The sequence below is a fragment of the Oryzias latipes genome, chromosome 22 (genome assembly GCF_002234675.1).
Source record: "Oryzias latipes chromosome 22, ASM223467v1".
Classification (NCBI taxonomy): domain Eukaryota; kingdom Metazoa; phylum Chordata; class Actinopteri; order Beloniformes; family Adrianichthyidae; genus Oryzias; species Oryzias latipes.
The window spans coordinates 14,795,284-14,818,715 of record NC_019880.2 but is presented as its reverse complement, the minus strand read 5'-3'; the positions used below and the strand labels follow the sequence as shown (position 1 = coordinate 14,818,715).

The following is a 23,432-nucleotide window of genomic DNA, read 5'->3' as shown; positions in this document are numbered from 1 at the left end:
GAAAATCTCTCTGCACTTTTGTACTTTTTTCACAGATCACTGCTTATCACAGATCACACCCCAGTACTAACTCTTTCTCCCAAGAGTATTCGAGTTACCTCGTGAGGTTCTGACATTGTTACTGGTCTTGTGTTTACAGACCTTTAATGATAGTCGGGCCTCACTGACAGGTTAGCCAGGGTTCCTCTGGGGTGGTAGTTTCTTTGTCCTCTGTATCATTATCATTATCAGATGTGAGTTTAATAAACCTTGAAGTCCAGTGAGAGTCATCAGTTACGCATCCTTACATAATGGATGAAGGACAAAACAAAACACCAAGGTTTTATGAAAGAATCTTAACTACCGTAATTTCCTGAAGTGATCAGTTTTTACGTCAAAAGCAGTAACACTTATTTCTGCAAACGAAACAATTAAAAAAACTAACAAAGCTGTCATTATATAGGATAATAGAATCAACAGGCTGGAGAGTTTCCACATATCCTATTACCAAATGAACAATAGGGTTTAGTTTTTGTTTTGGCAAGAACTTCCCATCAGACGTAGCTGCACATGTTCACCCACTGATGCACCGTCTGTTACAAACACTGAATTATTGAAGGCAGCCAGCAGCTCACCTTTCCAGCCAAACAAATAAATTCCTCTTGTCTCACACTGCACGGTTCTGCACTAGCTAGAAAAAAAAAAAAGCTCCTGGGCTCAAGACTCATGTTAGGTACTGTCCCCTCTGACCTAGACAAGTGACTCAGTACTCGAAGATGAAGACGAGAACAGTAGCAGAAAACAGCGTTTGTGTTTTTGTGAAAGGTTTATTGTGCCACTTGTGGCCGCTTTTCTTCCTCTGAGTCATTTTTCTGTAAATATATTTTTTCTGCATTTGTGAAACAATTCAACAACTCATCTACATTCATCTTAAAAAGACACTTCCACCTCAGTGGTTCTGTTGTATATGATTCAATGCCTCCATACTGCAACAGGGATGAAAACAGATTTAGTAGCAAGTTTTAACTTTTATGATAGTTAATGATAAACTGTATGATTATAGTGTGTCAGAACACAATGAGGTTAAAGATGAGGGACCGCCCTCATCTTTTCAAATTGTTGATGGAGTCACACTGCCACCCTGTGGATGAAAATGTTTTAATCTAAAAAAATGCAGCACAAAAATTCTACAAAAGACAACAGTCACATAAATATTGTGTATAAATACAAAAGATCAATGCTTTTTTTCTTTTGAAGCATTTCATTTTACATTGTTAACTGATGAAAATGTGGTTGAATTTGTTGTGTAGTGGTTAGCACATTCATCCCATGGTAAGAAGGCCCTCGTTCAAACCCCAGCTGGGTTCTTGCTGTGTGGAGTTTGCATGTTCTATTGTTACATGGGTAGGTTTTCTCCAAGTACTCTAACATTCTCCCACAGTTCAAAATATGCTTCATAGGTTAATTGACTCTAGTTGTGAACGTGTGTGTGTGTGGTTGTCTGTCAATGTGTTGCCCCGCGAAGGACTGTCCAGAGTGTAACCTCCACCTTTAACCAACAGCGGTTGGGCAGACTCCAGCAACCCTGTGACCCCAAACGGGGTCTAAACCCACTTCATTCCTGTTTGGAAAATTGATGGAGCAATCTATTAGTTATATCAATATCAAGGCTGTAACTCATGGTGCTAATATATAAACTCAAAATAATTAACTCTGTAGTGTAGACATCTACGGAATTAAACTAATTAATGTCAGAGAAACCACGTTTCATTGTAATACAGTGATCTATTCAGTTCTGTTGGACAGTTTATTGATAATAATAAAACATGCAGCAACTAAAAAGCACTTGGTTCTTAAGTAACTAAAAATACTCAAAACAATTTTGTAAAATAAATTTGTTTAAGTTGTTTGTCAAATCTTTTACATTCAAATAGTTTCTTCATTGGTACTGCTATAAAATGGATGCACACCTTTACTCTTTTGAGTAAAACAGTCCTAAAAGAAATTGTTTACCAAAGATTTCAGGATTAACTCCCTATCAGATGTTGTTTTTTTGTGGTATTTGCAACAGTCATTATTGCACAATCCCCCTCAGAGATTGCAGTCATCTCCAGCAGGTTTTGCCTGCCGTTCCGTATAACGTTTTTCAGTTGCTTGCATTCATGCAGTTCCAGTCAATTCTCTCTGCAAAAGACTTGCACGAGATGAGCCACCTCAAACCACAAACAAAGAACCAGATCTTCAGCAGAGACAACGAGTTGTCTTTTTTTTAAACTAACAGTAGGCCTGAAAACAATGGGTGGACCACCATAGACAAACCGAGACATTTTTCTTTTTGTTTTGTCCTAAATGATTTACCAAATCAATATAATGATTACATAAATACATTTTTGTTGTATTACTAAAATAAACAACTTAATTGTATTGATTTTTCATACTTTATGATCTGACAAATACCTAACACTGAGACACCCACATGCTCCAAGTAAATTGGCATTTTCTGTACCTACCAGTTTCTCAAAGAGCCATCACTTACATTTTGTAGGAAAATACTGCATAAAGTGAACATCTGCGCAATAACTTAGCAAAAACTGTTCCTTTGTGCCCCACTAAGCCAAGCTGAGAGCAAGGATGGATGGAGGCCCTCTAAACATTTTTCTATTCAAGCTATTTGCATGCTAAGAGAAATTACCAAATTGTTGTACTGGTACACTGTCTTGATCAAATTAAAGTCCCACTACAATCTATTTTAAAACTGCTGCCAGTGTTGATGTTGTTGGGGTATTTTTTAAAATTATGCAAAAAGGGAAGCCATTCAGTTTGAATCAAAGGTTACAAATGCAAGGTTTAGTGGAGTCGGAGGGAAACTCAACCACCTGGATCATTCCCTCTTCTCAACTTGACCTTGGTTTTGTTGAAATAGGTGGGAGGGAAACTCAACCACCTAAGTGCTTCTCCTCTTTAAAACAAACAGCTAAACTTTATAACAAACAGCTCTGACTTCACCACCCTGGGAACTCCAGGCTGCCGACATGCAGCTGCGAGGAGAGGCTGAACTCTTGTATGTGTGTCACAATCAGTATAACTGATTGTGATTTTTGAATACACCTTCAGTGGACAGAATGAATGTAACCATTGTCTGTCCGCCCCCTGCTTGCAAGAAAAACCTCAAAAGCTTATCCTTTTGTTTTGTTTTTTAACTCTTGAATGAATCTTATTGAATCTATTTGTATGTCTGGAAAGCTGGGCACGAACTTACCACATTTCTTTACAGATTGTTTTCAGTAAAAGTTTCCTGACAGGTATCCATGCTCATGTCATCAGGTGCTCCTTTGCTGCTCTTCATTTGCTTTTGCACACTGGTTTCCCAATCACCTCTGACCTCATGCACCCCAAGCCCCGGCTTCTCTCTGTCTGTTCTCCCTTAGCCATTTACACTTCTCTCCAATTAAACAAACACAATTTACACACCGAACCACAATTGGTTTGTTAAGACACAGACAAAGCAAAGGACAACATAGACAAGAACTTTTTACAGTTCTCTCAAACCTTTCTCCACCAGTGGATCTGCTGGGGCGCATACACAGCTGCACCTATCTCACTGTGTAAAACCTCAATTCCCTGCTCCTTCACAAAGGAACATTTCCAAACAAAACACCGTTCCTATTCTAATTTAGAGTTCATCAGAAATGTCAGGCTTTAAAGGAGGACAGTTTATCAAACAGTTTAGAATATAAAGTTGTCGCTGTTGGTTCAGATGTCAGCTGCTGCTTCTTACACGGCAGTATTTTCTTTTAGTATGCCTCTTACAGGTTATTATTATTTTACTTTCTTGTTGCGTGACCCCCCACTGACGCTTTACCCAACAGAATTTCTGGAATCCCATAACCACTGTCCTAATGCACCCTGCACCTCCTGTGGCTCACCTTCATGTTTCAACAGATCCTCCATATCACTTTCCATGCGTTTCATTGCTCCCCGGTGTTCTTTGACTAGGCGTGTCTTCCGTACCACTATCTTCATATTATTCAACTGCACTCTCGCGCTTCTCCATGCCCCATCAGGGCCCCAACCATCATCATGGGTTTCCCTGTATACATAGAGGGTTTCCCTCTATTTATACCATGACAAGCTCAAAATGCCAATATTACAATATAGTATGGGATCTATTATTAAACTGTAGTATTTATGTGTTTATTAATACTATATCCTATATGTAAATATAGTATAAGATTTATTCTTAACTATTATATTTATGTGTCTATTAATTCTACATCCTAATCCAGAGGTTTGTGATCCTACTTCAACAGACCTCTGCCTTATGTTGACACCGTCAGGTTTCCAGCAGGGCTGCTGTTTAAGAGCACAGAGACTGCTTCCACTCACACATACGCAGCTGTGCACCTCATTCACATCAAAATCACATAGCAAAATGTACAACACTGTACTGTCTTACATGTTTATTTAATACACCGTGGTTAACCTGAACTGTTCTTCTAGGACTCAACCTTTTTGATATCTCGCGCATTTTGGTCTCGAAACTTTGTTATTTATGATTTCTTGAAACTGGCCAATTTTTCTGAAGTTCAACCTTTTCAGTGTCTTGCGATTTTGGTCTCTTAACCTGTTTACAGTGTCTTGAGACCGGCTAATTTTGGAATTCTGGGTTCCTGACCTCCCCGGGCCTCGCACCAGGTTTAACCAGCCTCTCATTAGAGACTGTTGGAGTTACCAAACTCTAGGTATGGACATTCCATCATTTGTTTCTTTCCTTTATTCCATAAAACTGTAACTTCACTTTTCTCAAAAATCTTAAATGCACAATACTAAAATTTACTGAGTTACTCACTTTGTGGACATCGGCCACTCGATGTGGTTACGTCCAATGCAGAATTTGATTGAACAGGTTTCTGCTTACCTTTCACTAGGGTGCACCCGTGTCCTCAGTCAGAAACTCGTCACCCAGGCAGAATTCCTCTGGTAATCATCCTTAACCAACCCGTCCATGCCTCCAAATTGTTGCGGCCTCGTATGGCCTCCGCAGATTTGGATGGTTCAGGACACCAAAAATCTAATGTGCAGTTGGGAAAAGAAATAAATCATACAAGAGTCTGCATGAGAGTTCAATTCTTTGCAAAGGGGAGAGATGCACTGACACCAACAGGTGGAAGCTCCGCTGTCATCTGCTGTCTCGCTGCTCCCAAAGCAGACAGCCTTTTTCTTATTATCCAACAGAGCAACATGTAAACATGTAAAATGTTTCCTGCCAGTCAAGGATGGTTGCGTCCGCATCTCCAGACCGTAATCCACAGATGCCTCGGTTCCATAAACAGCTCAGCACAGACAAAAACACAGACGACCTTGTGCTTTAGCTCAGCACTCCTAATCTGGTGATGCCTGCCAGTCACGTTCAGTTTACAGCAAGCGAGCACAGGTGTTATTACAAGACACACAAATATAAAGAATAAAGTAAAAGAATAATTAATTTTCTAAAACCGTTTAGTCCCTCCAGGGGTCAAGGGGGTTCCAGGGCCTAACCCGGCCACTCATGGGCAAAGACCCATACATACACACTCACATGAACACCAATGGACAATTTAGAGTAATCAATTAACCTGCAAACTCCAGAACATGCAAGCTCCACACAGAGAGTTCCCCCATTGGTGTTCTTTTGAACCGGGGGCCTTTTTACTGTGAGGCAAGAACGCTAACCACTACACCACCGTGCAGCCTAAATGCATAATTAAATGCATTTTTAAAATTTTTATGCATAATTAAAAAGCATAAAATGTAATGGAATACTTGCTTGGGGTCTATAAATCCTCATTTTATTTTGTAAGTCAGAAGCCTATCAGTGATACCACATGTCAGAAAAAAAAAGAAGAGCAACCACTTCTGCAGGTTTTCTTTTAAGGCTACATCCTCTGACAGATACACTGAAGTATGTGAAGCTTGTATCCCATTCCACCCATTATCATGACATACCTTTTTTTGTTTTTTACAGAGGAACTCTTGTCAAACCCGGTATCTAACTCTCCTCACCATAGTAATAATTCAACTAAAACGAACCATTTGGAGTGCATTTAGTGTTGTTACTTTTAAATATTAGATTCTTGTTTTTAAAGTTTGTACAATTTGCATAAGTCCCTCCTGGGGGAGGAGGAGGAGAGTCTATAAAAGACCAGCCTTCGGGTCGGTTTCACCTGTGAGATCACAACAGTCTGAAGGGAGTGGCTGGCGTCAGGAGTGGAATTTCACTTCCTGTGTTTCACAGGTGAGTCTCCATACGCAACCCGTCGATAGATTACTCTTTTTTATTTTCAATTACCGACATTGGCTTTTCTTTTCTTTTTTTTGACGATAGTTGTAAAAACATAAGAGGTGCGCGCATGGAAACCGTTTAGAAACTACTGTCGATTTTTTTACGGCCTACAGTCCTAAATGTTTCTAAATAGTTTTTGTTTGTGTCTTCTTTTTCAGAGCTGTATTTGAGAGGAGTTCTGAGGATTCCTTCTAAATAGACAATGACTTTATCTAAAAGGAGAGGCGCGCATGCGCTTGTTTTTTTATTTCTTTGGGTAAACTCTTCTTTTAGCCAGGACACGGGTGAGGCGTGCTTATCCAACTTCAAGAAAGGAAAGGAAGATTTTGTTCTCGATACCGATGAGTCGGTGAAACACGGGGCCACGTTCATCACTGCGCCCAAAGTGTCTCAGGAGAAGGAGTGCGTCAACGCCTGCTGCAAGGAACCAAAGTGCAACCTGGCTTTCATGAAGAGAGGAGATGAGGAGAATGGTCCGATCGAGTCCTGCTTCCTGTTCGACTGTCTGTACAAAAACAAATACGTCTGCCGCTTCGTGAAACAGCAGGGATTTACGAGTTACATCACGAAGTCAGTGTATACCAGCTACATCAGTGTTGAACCCAGACCAAGTAAGACCCCCCCCCCTTCTTTTTTGACTTAAAATCCTATTTTCTTATGTCTTAATTTAAGAAAATGTTTGTTTTTATGTGAAGAACAGGTTTCTATATGTATTGTTTTAAGATGCCAAAAGACAACAACCTTCTTCTAGAGTCTTAAATGTGTTGAAGTTGTCATTCAGGACAAGTGAGGAAATTTACAGAGGAGACCTTCCATTTGCAAGTTCAGTCATGTCAAGAAATTCCTGAGGCTCCTTTCTGTTTTGGTCTAATGTGCATTCTGATGTCCTTAATGCAAAATTGTTTTGTGTCCCTTAAATGTCATTTCACCTCAGCAAAAGTTGATACTCCACCAGAGGCCAATGCGGGTTTCGACCTGGTCGTCCAGCCGGGTGAAACTGTGACACTGAACGGCTTCCAGAGCAAAGATGACCATACTATAAAGTCTTTTCAGTGGGATATGATCACTGAATATCCTCATGCTGTCTTAACGGTGAGGAAAGCAAATCCAGTGCTCTGCTGATCTAGTCCAAGTTTATTTTGTGAGCAGAATCGTCTCAGTTTACAAACCTTCATTTGCACTGAAAAGACTTTTGTCTTCTTCTTTTTTCTAGAAAACCAACCTTCCCGACCAGCTTCTTGTTTCCAATTTGACATCTGGGAGATATAAGTTTAAGCTGACTGTCACTGACAGCATTGGTCAGACCGATTCAACCGTCCTCACTGTCCTGGTCCTCACCCCACAGGAGTCGGAGCGTGAGTAGCTAAGTCTGCTTATATATACATACATACTCCTGAGGTGGCGAGGTTTCACAAAAAACAAACCTATTTGGAAGTTAATTTTCTTAAAAAAGAAGCACCACTGAGGAAACAGAAGACAAACCTATGACTTCAAAGAAAAACCAAAGCTGCAATTAACAGAGAAAAGCCACAACTCCAAAAATGTATTTAATGCGATTGCAGTTGTTTCCACAGACCATAAAAAGAATGCCTCATTTTTAGCAACTGGCTGTCTAATGTTACGAGGATGCTGCTAATTAAGTTGTTTAAATGGTGGCTTCACCTTCATTACTATTTTTAGAAAATACTAGACTAGGATGAAAGCTGCTATATCATATTTTATTGGTTCCCACACAAAATCTAATCTGCTAAAACAGTTGAACCTACTGCAGATATTTTACAGAGGATGAAGATAAACTTTATCCTACAGAGTTGAGGGAAACTAAGCTGACATTAAATCGGTCTGTGGCCATAAAAAGGTTGAGGACCACGGCCTCAAATGATTCTCCTCCTAAAGTGTCTGACATCAGAGTTGTTCTAGCTTCAAGTTTCTGTCGTAGTGAGTCATGGTTCTGTTGAACTCTGGTGATTCATTGTTCTTTAGGTCACATGACTTGAGTTTTTAATGTTTGAACATACCTGGAGCTTCAGAGTAATGGCTCACATTATTTCAAGGTAACAAAGTCCTTTTTCTTTTCTTGTGTGGTTAAGGTTGATAGCTGGACTGTTCAGACCAACAGACCTGTCATGGCACGTTCAACTGCTGGTTAGTGACACAGCAGTCATGCGGAAACCTTAAAGCTTGTGCCACAATGCAAGTTTCATGCAGGAAGTGGAAATTTTTGGGATATAAGGCAGACGCTTTTTTGGTTTGTTTGTTTTCGGAGTTTGGGTATGGTTTTGATTCCCCGTTGATGTTGAAGGATAGATTAGGAAATTTCTTTTGAAATCTTTGGCATTCAAAAATGGAGAAAGGTCGTTTTTTTTTTTTTTTGCTCCTTCTGATGCCATCTCTCCTCCTCCCCCGTGTGAACAAAACCTGTCAGCCGAGTTTTGTCTTCCATAACACAAACAATTTTTCCGCAACTGTTGTGATTGAAACTAATTTTGATTTGGATTGTTTACTTAAATCTTTTTTAGACTGGCTTTTTTATGGAAAGCCCTATTGTGAGAATCCATTTAATCGCTTATTTCCGGTGTAATAAATTCATTTGTGATGGGCACCTTGTCCTGCAAAGGTGTTGCCCTATAGAAACCTGACTAATGAAAGCTTTCTCTTCCTCATTTTTTCGGTTGCAAATGCATTTGCCTTCTTATGCAAAGACAAAAAACTAGACAGGATTGCATGTTCAGCTCTCAATACCACACGCGTATGCGTGTGGTATTGAGAGCTAACGTAACTCGCAGGTTGCCAGTCATGATGTGGTGAGCAGTTTCATGTCAGACAGACATGTTTAAAGAGGAAGAGGGTCTGACCTAAATGAAAAAACAAAACAAAAAACCAACCACCTGAAACTGAAACCAGATATTTTACATAACTTTTAACTTTGTTAATAAAAAAAAACTCTTATTTAAGAACATGGGTTTTTTAAAAGTATGATTGTCAAAGATAGTCAGGTTATTTATTTAGAAAAATGCACAAGCCCAGCATGTGATGAGGAGGCATGCCACCATTTCTTTTTTTCACAGCTGCGTTTTAATTCAAAAGAAAAAAAAAAGCTTGCATCCCATTTGTGTTCTAAGGTTAAAACTGTGCAGAATTAAATTCAGAAGTTTACCATCTCTGATGTAGATGTAATGTTCCTGCCATGTTTGTTTATTTAAATCAAATCAGCGTTGTAATTTAACAACAAAAAACTGTTTTTTCAATTACATTTCAGACTAGAAATACATTTGATAACTTTTAAACTACCTCAGGTAATAATGGCTGTGTGCTTTTAGTTAGAATTGATGATCATTTATAATTGTGGACCATTTCTCTCCATTTAAATAAATAGAAAATACTTCATGAAACTACAGTTAGAATGAGACCAAAGTATCTCGTGTTTGATTTGTAGGAGCTCCATCTACAAGTGAAAATAAATGGATTTTATTTTTAAAAATATTTGGGACAGATCTAACAGATTTTCTTTTGCCAATGTACTTTCATTCAAAAAAAAAATGTCGGTGTTTTAATCAAAACTCTCCTATCCATATCCTGTCAGATCACTGCATGGCTCCAAAGAAAGTCGGGCCGTGTCGTGGATCTTTTCCTCGCTGGCACTACAACGCTGCCTCCCAAAAATGTGAGCAGTTCATATTTGGAGGCTGCAGGGAGAACCGGAACAATTACCTCTTGGAAGAAGAGTGCAAATTTGCCTGCTCTGGCTCACACAGCACAGGTATTTATTGATCTTTTTATTTCCATTACTTTATCCATTTATGATTCTTTTTTTACAACATACAGAAGTTGGCAATGCTGAATTTATTTGTTTTTTCTTTTTACTTTTTTAGCAGAAGCATTTATTTAACAAATTTGCTTGTTATAATCTGTTATTTTGTCATAATTTAAAGTATGTTTTTTTTTAAATATTATAAAAGGAATAGGTGAATCTTAACCCCTTTCCCACAAGTTGCCCAGGTCACTGGGGTTTTTAAAATGTTTCCATACGGCTTTGGATGAGGTTTCCATCCTCAGATCGGTTTACTTTATAATGAGCTTTAAATCTATTTAGATGAAAAAGGAATATACTTGCAGTTTGAAATTGATATGTTTGAAGAAAAATGCCACAGTTGGAAAAATATTAACATTGTACTGCAATTAACTTTTATTTTTATTTTAATAAATGACTGGTTGTCCTTTAAATAGCCTCAGCTAATCATGAACACAACTTTTTTTTAATGATTAAATGAGTTATGATGTATCAAAACTTGAAGTCATGGAAATCGTAGCAGTAGACAGACCTTTAAAGAAGTTACAGAATTAAGAAAAACACTTTCCACATTTTAATGAGTTGACTAAAATGATGGGACAATCAATCCAAATTCTACATATTTCAATTTTAAGTTCGATTTGTATTTCCTTTTATGCTTTTTTATGTCATGGTTGAATTGGTGTGTGTGATTATTTTTTTATGTTTTTAAATATGTTTTAATTCTGTATAGCACTTTGTGTTACTTTTAGAATGAAAAATGGTTCATAAAGTTGGCTTTGATTTAAAGATTTAATTCATTTTGTTATAAATCCCTCCATTATTCGTTTTTAAGGACCAGGTAGTCGTGGAGTTTTTCCAACAAAACCAGGTCAGTGAATTCTGGTTGGTTGAGGTCTTTTTGCATGAAGCTTTCACCCCCACTATCTCCACCTACTTCTACTTGTTTGATTGGGGTCTCTCTTGTCCAGGTTTGGTAATGCAGTCTTCCATTACCTGTGGTCTGTGCATTTTTATTGGCATCTTCCAACTTAAAGGCTCCGTAGTTAAACGGACATGCATGTTGATGAAAAGGCTGGTCTATAAATGGGTCTAATTTCTTGCTCTGTGTTCAGTTTGTTGGTTTTTTTGTGGGTGTATTTTGTTGTCTTTACAACATGACTGTCTTTTTTTTTCTTTTTTCTATTTAGTCTCCAACTCAGAAAAGTGTGGAAGTCCTTGCAGTCCGGGACAGTTCACCTGTGCCAACAGTTGCTGTCTGGAAGAAGGATACGAATGTGACGGTATCAATCAATGTTCAGATGGCTCAGATGAAGTAAAGTGTGAAAAATGTAAGCACTGGCTAGTTTCTATACTGGATTGTTTGTATAAAAATGTATTTCTATTACCAGTACTTTAAATTTATGCAAACATTAATAATTTCCTTTGTCTCATCAGTGACAAGGGGATTTAGTAGGCTTTTGGATATTCAGATAAATGAAAAGAAAGGTGAGTTTAGTTTTAATCTTGCCCTCGTTGACTGTAAGAAAGCCTTACAGTCTCTCTATTGAAGGCCTTTCATATTTCCGTTTGCAGCTCGTTGCACCGCTGTTGTCGAGACAGGAACGTGCAGAGACACTCAAACAATGTGGTACTATGACCCCTACAAGCAGAAGTGCTTCCGCTTCAACTATGGTGGTTGTGAAGGAAATGAAAACCGGTTTGACTCCCAGGACAAATGCAAGACAACTTGCACGGGAATAACAGGTGTTTTTCTTTGTTTGTACCCTATTAACAATATCACTGTCTTTCTTGCACTGCCCCTGGTGGCACAAACTGCTTTTTTTGTATTTAAGATATCTTTTGGTTTAATGAGCATTGTTAAAAAGCTAAATTACATTTCTTTATTTTATTTTCAGAGAAAGATGTCGTCTTCAGTCCAGACATGTTTGAGAGAAGTACAGGTGGTTCCAACAATGGTAAGCTTGGCACACTTGAGAAAAAAAAAGATTGCAACATCTATCCTGCTTTCATTCATGCATGTTGTTTGTTTATTGTTTGTGATTTAAGGTACAGTTTTGCATTGATTCTGGTTCTTTTACTAAATATTTGTTTTACTTATGTGCAGGAACAATCATAGCTATTATCTTGGGTGTTGCCATTGCCGTCATGCTTGTTGTTCTTGGATGTTGCTGCTACAAGTATAGAAATAAGAAAGGAAAGAAAGGAAATGATCAGCTCGATGCACCTAACCCCTGGGGTGGTGAAACTTCTCGACACATCTACAAGGACTAGCTGACAAAGCCTGCTTGAGCCCCTGGACCTTGTTTTTGACCTTCGTTCTCTTAAGGACTGACTCAAAAGATGGATCACAAAAAGAACAAGCTCAGGTTGATGAGAGATGCATTTCCTTGTTTTTTTTAGTGTGAAATGTATTTTAGGGTGAAATACACAGCACAGAAGCCAGAAAGTCTTCACTGAGAAATGTGATGTTTTTGCTTTTATTCTTCTGCTTATTTGATTTACTCAAACTATTAAAACAGAGGTTTGTCACTGGACCTTGTATTTTGCAGGCATTTCCCATTTAGTTTCTTTTAAAATTATCAACAGTTTTTAAATAATTTTTTTAGAACAATAGCTTGAAATCTAGAATTTGTTTTTATTTTAATTTTTTTTTTTTTAATGTTACTTCAAAATGAGATTTCTGCCAAGTCAGTTGTCTTTTCAGTCAAATCTATTTTGGGAAGGCTAGTAGATGTCCTAAATAATACTGATCTTTTGGAGACAGTTTCTGCTTTTTTTTTTTTTTTTATCTGCTTCAACAGACTGTTGTTACAAAACTAAATAAAAGCAACTCATAATGTTATACATATTCATAGAACTTTATAGTCAAATCATTTTCTTGGTTGATATTTAGCCATAAAAATGCATTCAATGTTTCACTCTTTGAATACGTTTATCATTTTAAGTCACTTACGCATCACTGTGTTTTTCCTGTGTTTTAGCTGTATTCTGGTATTGAAACTGAATAAAAATGGACAAGACTTTCTAATAGCCAGTGTTTTGTTTTTTGTTTTATTTGTTTTTTTTTTAATGCCAAATACAATTTGTCATGAATTGAATTGAATTGAATTGAACTTTACTTTTTTCCTGTTTTGTGGCTTTAGTCCTTTCAATCCCCAAAATCATTGTACTAGTTTGGTTTTCCTCAAAAGTTAAAAAATTAAAGCGAGCTTGGCTCATATGAATGACACTGGTGGACCCAATGCTTATTAATACTCCTTTCATGTTGGGATTTTAAACTTGTAGATTTAAAATTTTCTTTAAAAAAAACCATCAAAGATGACTGAAAAAAACAAGCAAATGATTTGTCAGTCATCCACCTTTTTATTTTTTAATCTAATTTTTTTTTAAACAGACAAAAGAAGAATAACTGAAGTATTCTGACATTTTATTTTAAAAGCGAACTTAAATACCAACATTTTTAAGCTTGGAGCTGGTCAACACCTTGTTTTGATGTGTGGAAGGCCTACTCAGATGAAAATTATGTTTTCTTGTTTTTGACATGTTCTTGTGTCATTTTTGATGGGCATATATAAAGAAAATTAAGCTCAAACTTGCATTTCTGAGTTTTTATTTAAATGGTTGGGAATCAGCAGCAGATGGAAAGAATGAACTGCTTTAGAAGAGAGCTTTTCTGTGAAAATGCACTGGGTGGGCCACAAACTTCCTGCTCTGTTCACCAAAGGTTGGGGGAAGAGGGGGTGGGGTTATTCTGCACCAACGTTACCATCCACAACTCCGAGAGAAATTTCTAATGAATTCCTGCCGCTCTGCAGAAACTATGTCCTTGAAAACGACAGGTGTTTGATTTTGGCCCCCCCAAAAAAGTCATAAATAAAAGACCACAGAATTTTTAAGAGGAGCTGTAAAGTATGTTTGTGCAACAGGTCCAATTGTGAAATTCTACACTTGTAAATACTAAAAATCAGCTGTCGGTGGTATAACAAAGTGGCAGTTGCTTGGATTAACATCAACTATGATGTGAATTGGCACACTACTTAAATGTATTGTGCAGGGGTTTCTCAGTCAGTCAGTACAAACCTCTAAAATTCATTTGGCCGTCAGATTAGCTCAACAGTACTTGAAAGCTTAACTGAGGATCTATGGTTGAGCCACAGCTCCCTGACCACACAGAGTGCAATTCAAAGCGTTGGATGCAGTGGTGTGAAGTAGGCTGCCTCATGGACTCTGCAGCTGAACTGATGTTCTCTGAAATGAGCAATCACATCTACGAAACCTCATGGACTCGTCACCAAGACAACGGTACCTGTCTAAACAAATTTCACATTTAGGGTACCCATTGTGAAATGTGGCAGTATGGGGTTCATTTAAGTGAAAGGAACTCTGGATGCTTCCCAAGGCCAGATCTAGGCATGGGCCCCCCTAATTGCTGTGACTGCCCTCCCAAATGTAAACGCCTGTAAAAAGCCACAATTAACAAAAGAAAGGAAAATTGCAAAAATAAAAAAAATTCCCACAAAAAAAAAAAAAAAACTAGCATAAGCATTGACTGACAGACGTAAAAGAAAAAGAAAATAAATAAATGCAGCCTCAACAAGGCACAAACAGGTGTCCAACTTGCGTCGGGCCCAAGCCTAGCTATGCAATGAATAGTGTCAGGTAGAGCTTTCAACATCAAACTTAAATACATCTCAAATAGATTAACCCTTGTGCTATCCTAGGCACTTTAACGTTGGGAGTTGGGTCATCTAGACCCACTACTAGACAGTGCGCTGAACCTTTTTTCTTCAATGATTTGTGATCTTCGCTGGTGTCCATGGATTACATGAAATCTTTCCACCTTTATCCACCTTTGTCATCATAGGGAGAACACGTCAAAGTAAGGGTGGGGTCATCTAAGATAGCACAAGGAAAGTAGGAAGTAGGTACATGTATGTTGTTCAATGCATTTTAGGAGTTACAAAAGGAGGGATATGACAACCCAAACTGCCTGCACACCATACCCAGCACCCTGCTTTTCTATCTGTACCCTATACTGGGGCTTGCTAAATCCAGACCTGATGCTTCCACACACCAAGAGGTTTTGGACAATTCCATGTCTTTTTTTGCTGGATTCTGTTCAGGGAGGGTTCTGTTCCAACATGAATCTGTGCAAGACATAAATGACATACGCCAGTTTGCTGTTAAAGAACTGGACCGTCAAAATCCTGATCTAAACCATCAGAACATATTTGGGAATAAACAGAGCAAAGTTTGAGAACCAGGCCTTTTCATTAACATGGGCAATCACACAGGATTTTTTCTTTGCAGCAGCTTAGGGGGTGCAAAGTGACTGCAAGGAGTTGTTCATCCATTTTTACTTAAAATTACATTTCCAAGAAGGAACGTAACAGGAACAAATACGATCCCGATTAATACCTGATTTACATTTATTGTCTTGTCAACAGATTGCACTTTCAAATAAAAAGTCAGAAGAGTGAGTGAGTATGAAGAAATGCAGCAGTTCTGCAAAACTGAGGACCAGTGCAGCTTAAACTAAATGTGACAACATTATTAAGAAGTATCTATTTGATTTTTATTTTAGTTGTAACTAAATAAATGAGATGGTTGGCAGGTCCTCGTCTCTCTATCGCCCTCCTCTGGTTGTCTGCGCCATTGCTCTCCTTGGCTTTCCTCTAACCAGCCCTGCGCTCTGGACGACCGCCCACGTTGCCTATAGGTAAGAGCGCCACTGAGTCATATATCGGTTTCTCACGCTTCCGCTTCTTCTTGTTTGGCTCTAGGAACAGGAGTGGTGTTGTTGGAGCTTTTTATTGGAGTAACACTTCCTGATCTTCCTGACATAAGTCAGTCATTTTTAAGTCTCGACATTCCGGTTATTATTCAGTCATCTCTGAATCAATCGTGTTTTCTTTTCTTTTTTTTTACGGTTTGCCTTGTTTTTCCTACTAAGAGTGTGAAAACTTACTTTCTGTGTGACAAGACTCCCGTTTATTTCTGTAGTTTTATTTGGACAGGGCGGAACAAATCTAAGATGATTCCAGGAGCGCCTGCGCTTCTTTTTCTGTTTGTTTTGGTGAACACCTGTCTGAGCCAGCAGACAGGTGAGCCGTGCTTTTCCAAATTCAAGAAAGGAAAGGAAGATTTTGTTCTCGACCCTGAAGAGTCAGTGAAACACGGGGCCACGTTCATCTCCGCACCGAACCTGTCTCGAGAGAAGGACTGTGTGGCCGCCTGCTGCAAAGAACCGAAGTGCAACCTGGCTTTCATGAAGAGAGGAGATGAGGAGAATGGTCCGATCGAGTCCTGCTTCCTGTTGGACTGTCTGTACATGACCAAATACGTCTGCCGCTTCGCGAGACAGCAGGGATTTACGAGTTACATCCTGGATTCTGTGTATGAAAAAAACCTAAAACACGAACCCAAACAAAGTAAGAACTCACATTTAACTTTCCCCCGTCAGCTGTTACGAACTGACTTCCGGATTGAACCCAGTGTAGAAACAGAAATATCTCGAAGTATGTCAATTTTACAAGAAATCACTTTGTAGCTTGTTAATGAGTTTGTGTTTTAGACTAAATCCACAACAACACAAAATATCAGGGGTGTGACAATTGATGAATTGATTTCTATTCCTACAATCCAACCAGATTGATCTGTCTGGAGTAAGCAGTGGCGGTTCTACACTAACTTACTCCCTGGGCGAGTAACCCCACCAGCGCCCCCCCCCCCCCCCCCCCGCGCGCACACATACACAATTTGACAACATCCTGTTGTGTTCCCTATCTTCTATTTAGCCATTTTACTTAAAAAATGCATGAATTTTCTAGACTCGTATTACAGGAGGTCAAACTCAGTCACACAGGGGCCTAAGTTAAAAACACGCTTAAGGTTTTGAGCCGAAGAATTTAAAGATTTACTGAACACACTAAAGCTAAACTTTTAAACCTTTTACACTGAACTTTTTGAACATAAATATGAATAAAAACAGGAACATTAATCCAGAATAACTCAAGTTAAACCTTAAATAACTTGTAATATTTTGTTCTCCATTTAAATATATTCTGTCAAAATTATACAAATATGAACATGCTGCAGGACAAAAAACAAAGAAAGCCTGGAAGTATTAATAAGAAATTACATATCAAATAATTCCATTTTTTTGCTCTTTCATCATTTTTTAGAGCATTTTTTTTTAGAGCTGGACTCCTGCTTCATTTTTAGCAATAATTTCTTAACGTGTGACGTCCTGTGTGTGTCTTTGTGAAACATAACAGAGGGATTAGATCTAAAAAATAAAACTTATTGTGATTAATATGTTTAGGTCTTATTAAACATTAAAGACTAAATCTTAGAACTCATCAGTGGGATTACTCCAAAAATATTTGGCATTTCCCTAAATTTGTGCAACACCAACAGTAGAAATCCTCCAAAAAAACTCAATCCATAAAAAATGGTCTGCGCTCATCCCCCCTCCCCCTCCCCTTCCCTCTGACACACGCGGCTCCGTCTCAGACAATCAGAGTTGATTGTCAGATAGAAAAAGACTCCCCTCACACCTGTTAGTGTGATTCAGTCAGCCACCGGCGAGTTGCGCCCCCCTCTCGAGTTTTTTGACTTATGTTCCAAAGACTACCGCAAAGAGGTGTGGCCGCAAGCGTCTTGTAGCAGAGTGCGGTGGTCACGTGCGCATCGGGTCTGCTGTGTCGGAGCAAAGAATTGTGGGAAATAATCTCCATTGCCTGCTTTTTTCGAAATTGGGTTGAGCACGGATGTTTGTTCTGCCTAATTCCTTTTCATGTGCCTGTTTTACGTTGTTTCACTCTGAGGTATTCTTTTTTTTTTTTTTTGCACCATAAGTGTGAAGAGGAAATAGGAGGAAGACATTCTTAAGAGTCTGATGTGTTAAATTAAAAGCAGTAAGTGTCGGCTGCTGAAGCAATTTCAAATTAAAAGCTCCAAACTTCCTCTTTGAATTCAGTATGTAGCACATTATGTGTAACGCATCAGGCACGGCAAATGCCGCCCCCTATGACGTGCCGCCCTGGGCGTTCGCCCACATCGCCCTTATTAAAAACCGCCACTGGGAGTAAGACATTTAGATTGAGACATGGTAGTTTTATTTTAGTACAAGATCGTGGCAAATGGATCTGACTGAGGCAAGTTGTTAATAGAATCAACTTATACCATTATAAAATTGTTTCAAAAAGAAAAATTAAATCTTTCTTGTAAAATACCATTCGGATTGACATCACAGCAGACAACACACACGTGATGGCTGTAAAAAATGATTATGCCATCGTTACAGAAAAATGTGTGGAAACTCTGAATTTTGCAGACGTGTGACCACAGTGTGGTAGAATGTCCTGATTCCGCTTGTGATAGTTTGATGTGGCAAAAAAACAGTGGACTGAACTTGATGAAACTAAAATGTGAATGTTTGTCATTTTTGTTTGTTTTTACACACATTTGGTTTACAGGTACACTTGATTATCTTGAAATAAATACAAGAAATCTGGAAAACTTCACCTGCACGGTTCAGTACCCAGGCATTTATCTCTGAGTCACACTGGTTAAATTTTTGACTAAAGATGTCATGGATTGATTTTAGATCAGGAAAATTGATCACAATGGATTTTTCAAGAACCAATATTGACTTTGAATCGGATCGGGATCCATATTAACATCATGAATTGAATCGTTAAACTGGATCGTTACACCTCTAAATATGGATGGACTGAAGCTCAAAATCGTCTTTTTTGTAACAGCAAAAGACCCACTCCAACGAAAAGCATGTTTCACAAAATTGGTTTGGTGTTTTTAACTGATTTTTGTAGCATTTTTCTCATGAAGAAAATATGTAATGAATATTAAGCTTAAAACTGTATTTCTGAGTATTTTTTTATTCAAACTAATTTTTCAGAAGTGGACAAAAAAATGCAGTTTGAAAAAGCCTGTGACCAACCAATGTAAGGAGTAAAAAGTTAATTGAATTTTAAAATACGTAAATATTCCATTATTTAATATGTGCATTTCTTTACCTTTTGGTCATGTTACACAACATATTCAGAACCAAAATGTTTCATTTTTAATCAAACACACTGGGCAACAGTGGGGAACATCTTTTCCGTTCAGTCTTAGTTGCAGTGAATTCTTTTTGGAACACTTTTGTAGCTCTGATACACCTTGAATTTTCTTGTTGCAGTACCAGATGCTCCACCAGTTGCCAACGGTGGGCCCGATATTGTGGTCCAGCCCAATGATGCTGTGACACTGAATGGCATCCAGAGCAAAGATGACAAAGGAATTGTCACTTATGAGTGGCAAATGCTCTCTCCTTATCCTTTTGCTGTCATAGAGGTGAGAAAAACAATGCAGTGCAGAATTACGTCATGAACTGTTGTGAACCTGTGGCAACAACCGGAACTTCAAATCAGAAATTCCCAGTAATTTTGGTTCAAATGTATTCAAGTTGGGTTTTTTTTTGTGAAATAAAAAATTCATAAAAAAGTCCGCATTTTATGTTATTTTTAAAGGTTCAAAGAAGGCTGAATAGTTGGCCCTTTCACTTCACAGTATTTGGCCCCCTTTGCAAAATACAAAAAAAAAAATTCCCTGTATTAAAAAAATCAATGGGTATTTTTAAAAAGGGGTTTGTTTTCTGTATAATACATTACTCTGTGTTTTTCTTGTTTTGCAGAGAACCAAATTTCCTGACCAGGTTGTGGTTTCCAATTTAACAGCTGGGAGATACAAGTTCAATTTAACTGTCATTGACACCATCGGTCAGTCTGATTCAACTGTTGTCACCGTCCTGGTCCTCACCCCTGAACAATCTATGGGTGAGTAACAACCAAGAAAAGTTAGTGTGATTCTATGACAGGTTTAGGATCATTTGTGCTGAAAAACCACCTTTACAACAACTAAAATAGTCCATATTTATGTCTTGTTGCCATCTATGTAATGACATTTTAGATAAAGACTTTAGTCTATTCAGTCACCTGCCATGGATTTACTGTAGGTACAAATTCATCATGCCTAATATTTCTAATTAAAAAAAAAAGGTTTTGTTCATTCTTGGGAAATGGATGACAAGATAAAACTTGTCAAATGTGTTGTGATGTGAAAAGTAGACACCATAAACAGGTTCTGCAAAGGAAACTGGAAAAATATGAGATATGGGAAAGTTTGCTTCTTATGGAAGACTGATGTTAGACAACACTGTTTTCCAAGAAAATATCCAGAGGGAATAAAATAATCCTTCTTCAACCTCCAATTCTATTACAGTCCCGACAGGCAAACCTGTCTCAGTCTTGGGGTAACTATCACGCAAACCTATAACACATGAACACTGGACACCAGGAAGTTGAGGAACACAGTTTGAGAGTGTATCCTGTAAAGCAAAAATATGTAAATTATTCTACTGGTTCCAACAAAAAGACAAAAACAGAGGGATTAGAACCTTGGCTAAACATAAAATGACATAAGGAGACAACTGACCCACCCACATTGACCGGAGTCAGCAGCTCCCTGCTGAGGTTGCTTAACAGTGTCTAACTGTACCATAGTCCGGCCTAAACTGAAATAACAAAACCCAGCAGAATGGGACTGCTGAGAACAAAAAGAAAAAAGAAAAAACCTGCACAGCTCCAACTCAAACTCAACAGCTCCTCCCTCAGTCTCCTGCTCTGCATGCTGGTTGAGGCCTCTTCTGTCTTGAATAGCCAGCTGGTGCCAATCAGGAACACTGGCCCCACCTGCCAGGTGAACAGAATGACAGGAGGGCATGAAAAAAGGTTCAGCACAGAAGCAAGATGTAAAAAACAAAAAAAAATATCTTTCATAGAAAAAATGCTCTCATCGTTGTAATAGCCACTAGTGATTAACATTTCTATTACATTATTTTTCCTTCTTTCTCTGGTTATATTTGCACATCTTAAAACACAACAATTACTTTAAGGGAAAAAACACACCTTTCCATAATTGCTTTGTGTATCATCAACGAGCTGCATGAAATCATTAACAGGGAGACGATGGTCCAAGGATATAAAAAGTTAATATTTTAAAGGCACATGTGCATTAGCGTCCCGCTGCTCTGTGCGCCTCCTTCTTTTTTGTTTACACTGCTAACACTGTTAATATTGCAAATATAAAACTTTGTCACAATTTAAAAAAAAACTATCTTTTGGAAAGTGACCCCCAGCCTAACCCCAACCACAGGCAGTGCAGTGGTGTGGACTAGTGCACAAATACCCGTTTACTCCAATGATGCACAAGTTCAGGCTGTTTTCTAAAGATTCATTAACTTTTTCTCCCAAGTTATCTCAAGAATAAACCATTTTGAACATTGATATTAATTAGCTCAGGTACCTAAAAATTAAAGACGTAAAAAATACTGAAACTTTCTTTACTATGTTCATGGTACTCTAGGGGAGTATTTTAAAACCTGTCATTGTGTGTTTTACAGATCATTGTTTGGTTCCAAAGAAAGTTGGGCCATGTCGTGGATCTTTCCCTCGCTGGTACTATAACGCCGCCTCTGAAAAATGCGAGACGTTTTTTTTTGGAGGCTGCAGGCAGAACAAGAACAATTATCTTACTGAGGAGGAGTGCGCTATGGCCTGCAACGGCACAGGTACCCTCCAAAACCAAGCTTCTGTAACATATATTTAATGATTTATGCTTGAGCTCATTCTTGAATATTTCCATGTTATAATGCAATTTTTGTTAAAAGTCTGTTGAAATGCCAGCATGACGCACATGAACTTTAAAGCTGCTTTCCTACCGGCTGCATCAACTTGCGTTCAAGCTGCCACTTTCCATGAAAAGTCTATGCAAACACGCATAGACCTGAATTTCGGGCTTCCACGTCCAGAAGGCTGATGGTTGTGCGTCACCACGCACGTTTTTAAGTCAGGTCGCGGGCTTTATGTACAAAACAGGCATTCATTGATCGCCCACTGAAAGTCCAACTGGTCGAACTTTTTCATGCTTAATCGCTGCACTGTGACCAATCGGAGACTTGGACTTGAAAGTGACGTGTAGGTCGCGTCCTTTTCAAAACACGGAAGTACCAATAATTTTAAATATGATCACGAAGGAGAAATTATATATTGCGTTTTGTGCCGGGCTGGATTAAAATGACCCCCAGAAGGACATTTATAGGAGCAGAGCGGTGAAAACAAAAAGCCTGACGAAAGATTTGCACCGCTTGACTTTTCACATCAAATTTTATCCCCCTGTAGGTGGCGGACAAGCACTAGTAAACAGGAAAAAAAAACAAAAGACATGCTCCCTGCGTGTCCCTGTGTGTAAACATCACTGGCCAGTGACGTGCAGTCAGGAGAGGCAGGTGAGGCTGTGCCTCACCTGTCATTATGGGAAGAAAAGAGAAAAAATAAATTAAATTATTATATTTAATCAGTAATTTGTGCTTTGCAGTCATTTTCCATTTAAATGTACCATTTTTGGGTGTTTTTTCTTTTCAAAATCGCTGAATTTCCACATTTGCCGTTCAGATAATAAGAAGTGACGTGCGATGAGGCACCAGCCCGCTGAGCCTCACCTTGGATTGCGCAATACCTATGCAGTCAGACGGTACTGCTGTCTCTGTATGTCGGTTCATTCACTTGTACTATATGAGCTGAGTTTACATAATTTAGCAGATGTATATGACGTACAGTGTTTGTTTTTATGAATAACTGTATGTGAGGGACGTGTTTCTTGTGCTGAGCGCTAAACGCCGGCAAAAAAGCCGCTGGGTGAGGCCAGACATTCTCGTGCCTCATGTTAGGGGGCGCCGGTGAGCCCTGAGATTATGACGCTAAAAAACAATGGAATAAGTGATAGCAAGCGGCAAGTCATTTTTTTCAGAAGGAGCAGCGTATGGACTTTATTTACAAGTAAAGGTAAGACGATAATAAAGTTTGTGTTTTTTTCTATGCTGCAGTTTGTATATGAAAAAAAACACGTTGAAATGATATTTTAAACAAAACACGTTAACTGTTGTCAATCAAATGGTGAATAAGTTACTCAGTATGGTTCATATGTTTGTAAATCTGACTGATGACGTCAGTGCCTCACCAGCCATTAACCTCACCGCACGTCACTGTCACTGGCTGAATTTGCGATCATTTAACCACGTATAGTGCGTTCTTGAACGCGCCACACGCAGCCGATGTGAATGCAGCCTAAAGGCCCGTACACACCGGGACGAATATTCGCCAGCCGTTTTTCGCCAGCGTTTTTCAGCGCGTTTTTTGTGTTCACACCCAGGCGATTTTCGCTGAGGATGAGCCGAGCGAACATGCAATTTCATTCCCTGACATTAGATGGCGC

The 23,432-nt window shown here is 38.6% G+C and overlaps 2 protein-coding genes across 5 annotated transcripts in view; both read left to right on the top strand.

Moving 5' to 3' along the window:
- Nucleotides 1-6,160: 6,160 nt before the first annotated feature.
- On the top strand, nucleotides 6,161-13,128 carry spint1 (serine peptidase inhibitor, Kunitz type 1). 3 transcript variants are annotated; one of them, XM_004082359.4, is made up of 11 exons: nucleotides 6,161-6,253; nucleotides 6,460-6,912; nucleotides 7,236-7,393; nucleotides 7,515-7,656; nucleotides 9,885-10,061; nucleotides 10,927-10,962; nucleotides 11,282-11,422; nucleotides 11,529-11,579; nucleotides 11,667-11,837; nucleotides 11,990-12,049; nucleotides 12,199-13,128. In XM_004082359.4, exons 2-11 carry the CDS (start codon nucleotides 6,504-6,506, stop codon nucleotides 12,363-12,365), a joined length of 1,512 nt encoding a protein of 503 aa, XP_004082407.1. In that variant the 5' UTR covers nucleotides 6,161-6,253; nucleotides 6,460-6,503; the 3' UTR covers nucleotides 12,366-13,128. The 3 variants fall into 3 exon arrangements, with proteins under 3 accessions (XP_004082407.1, XP_020569244.1, XP_011488769.1); XM_011490467.3 differs by lacking the exon at nucleotides 6,161-6,253 and adding an exon at nucleotides 6,340-6,360; XM_020713585.2 differs by lacking the exon at nucleotides 10,927-10,962.
- Nucleotides 13,129-15,841: 2,713 nt separating this feature from the next.
- LOC101175207 (kunitz-type protease inhibitor 1) overlaps nucleotides 15,842-23,432 on the top strand; it is a 28,282-nt gene continuing 20,691 nt past the window's right edge. Inside the window, exons 1-4 of one of the 2 annotated variants that reach the window (XM_023951892.1) lie at nucleotides 15,842-16,525; nucleotides 19,300-19,454; nucleotides 19,795-19,936; nucleotides 21,562-21,729. In XM_023951892.1, the coding sequence (XP_023807660.1) occupies nucleotides 16,129-16,525; nucleotides 19,300-19,454; nucleotides 19,795-19,936; nucleotides 21,562-21,729 (862 nt within the window). In that variant the 5' untranslated portion in view covers nucleotides 15,842-16,128. The remainder of the gene's footprint in view (nucleotides 16,526-19,299; nucleotides 19,455-19,794; nucleotides 19,937-21,561; nucleotides 21,730-23,432) is intronic. The other variant, XM_011490466.2, reaches the window with a different exon arrangement.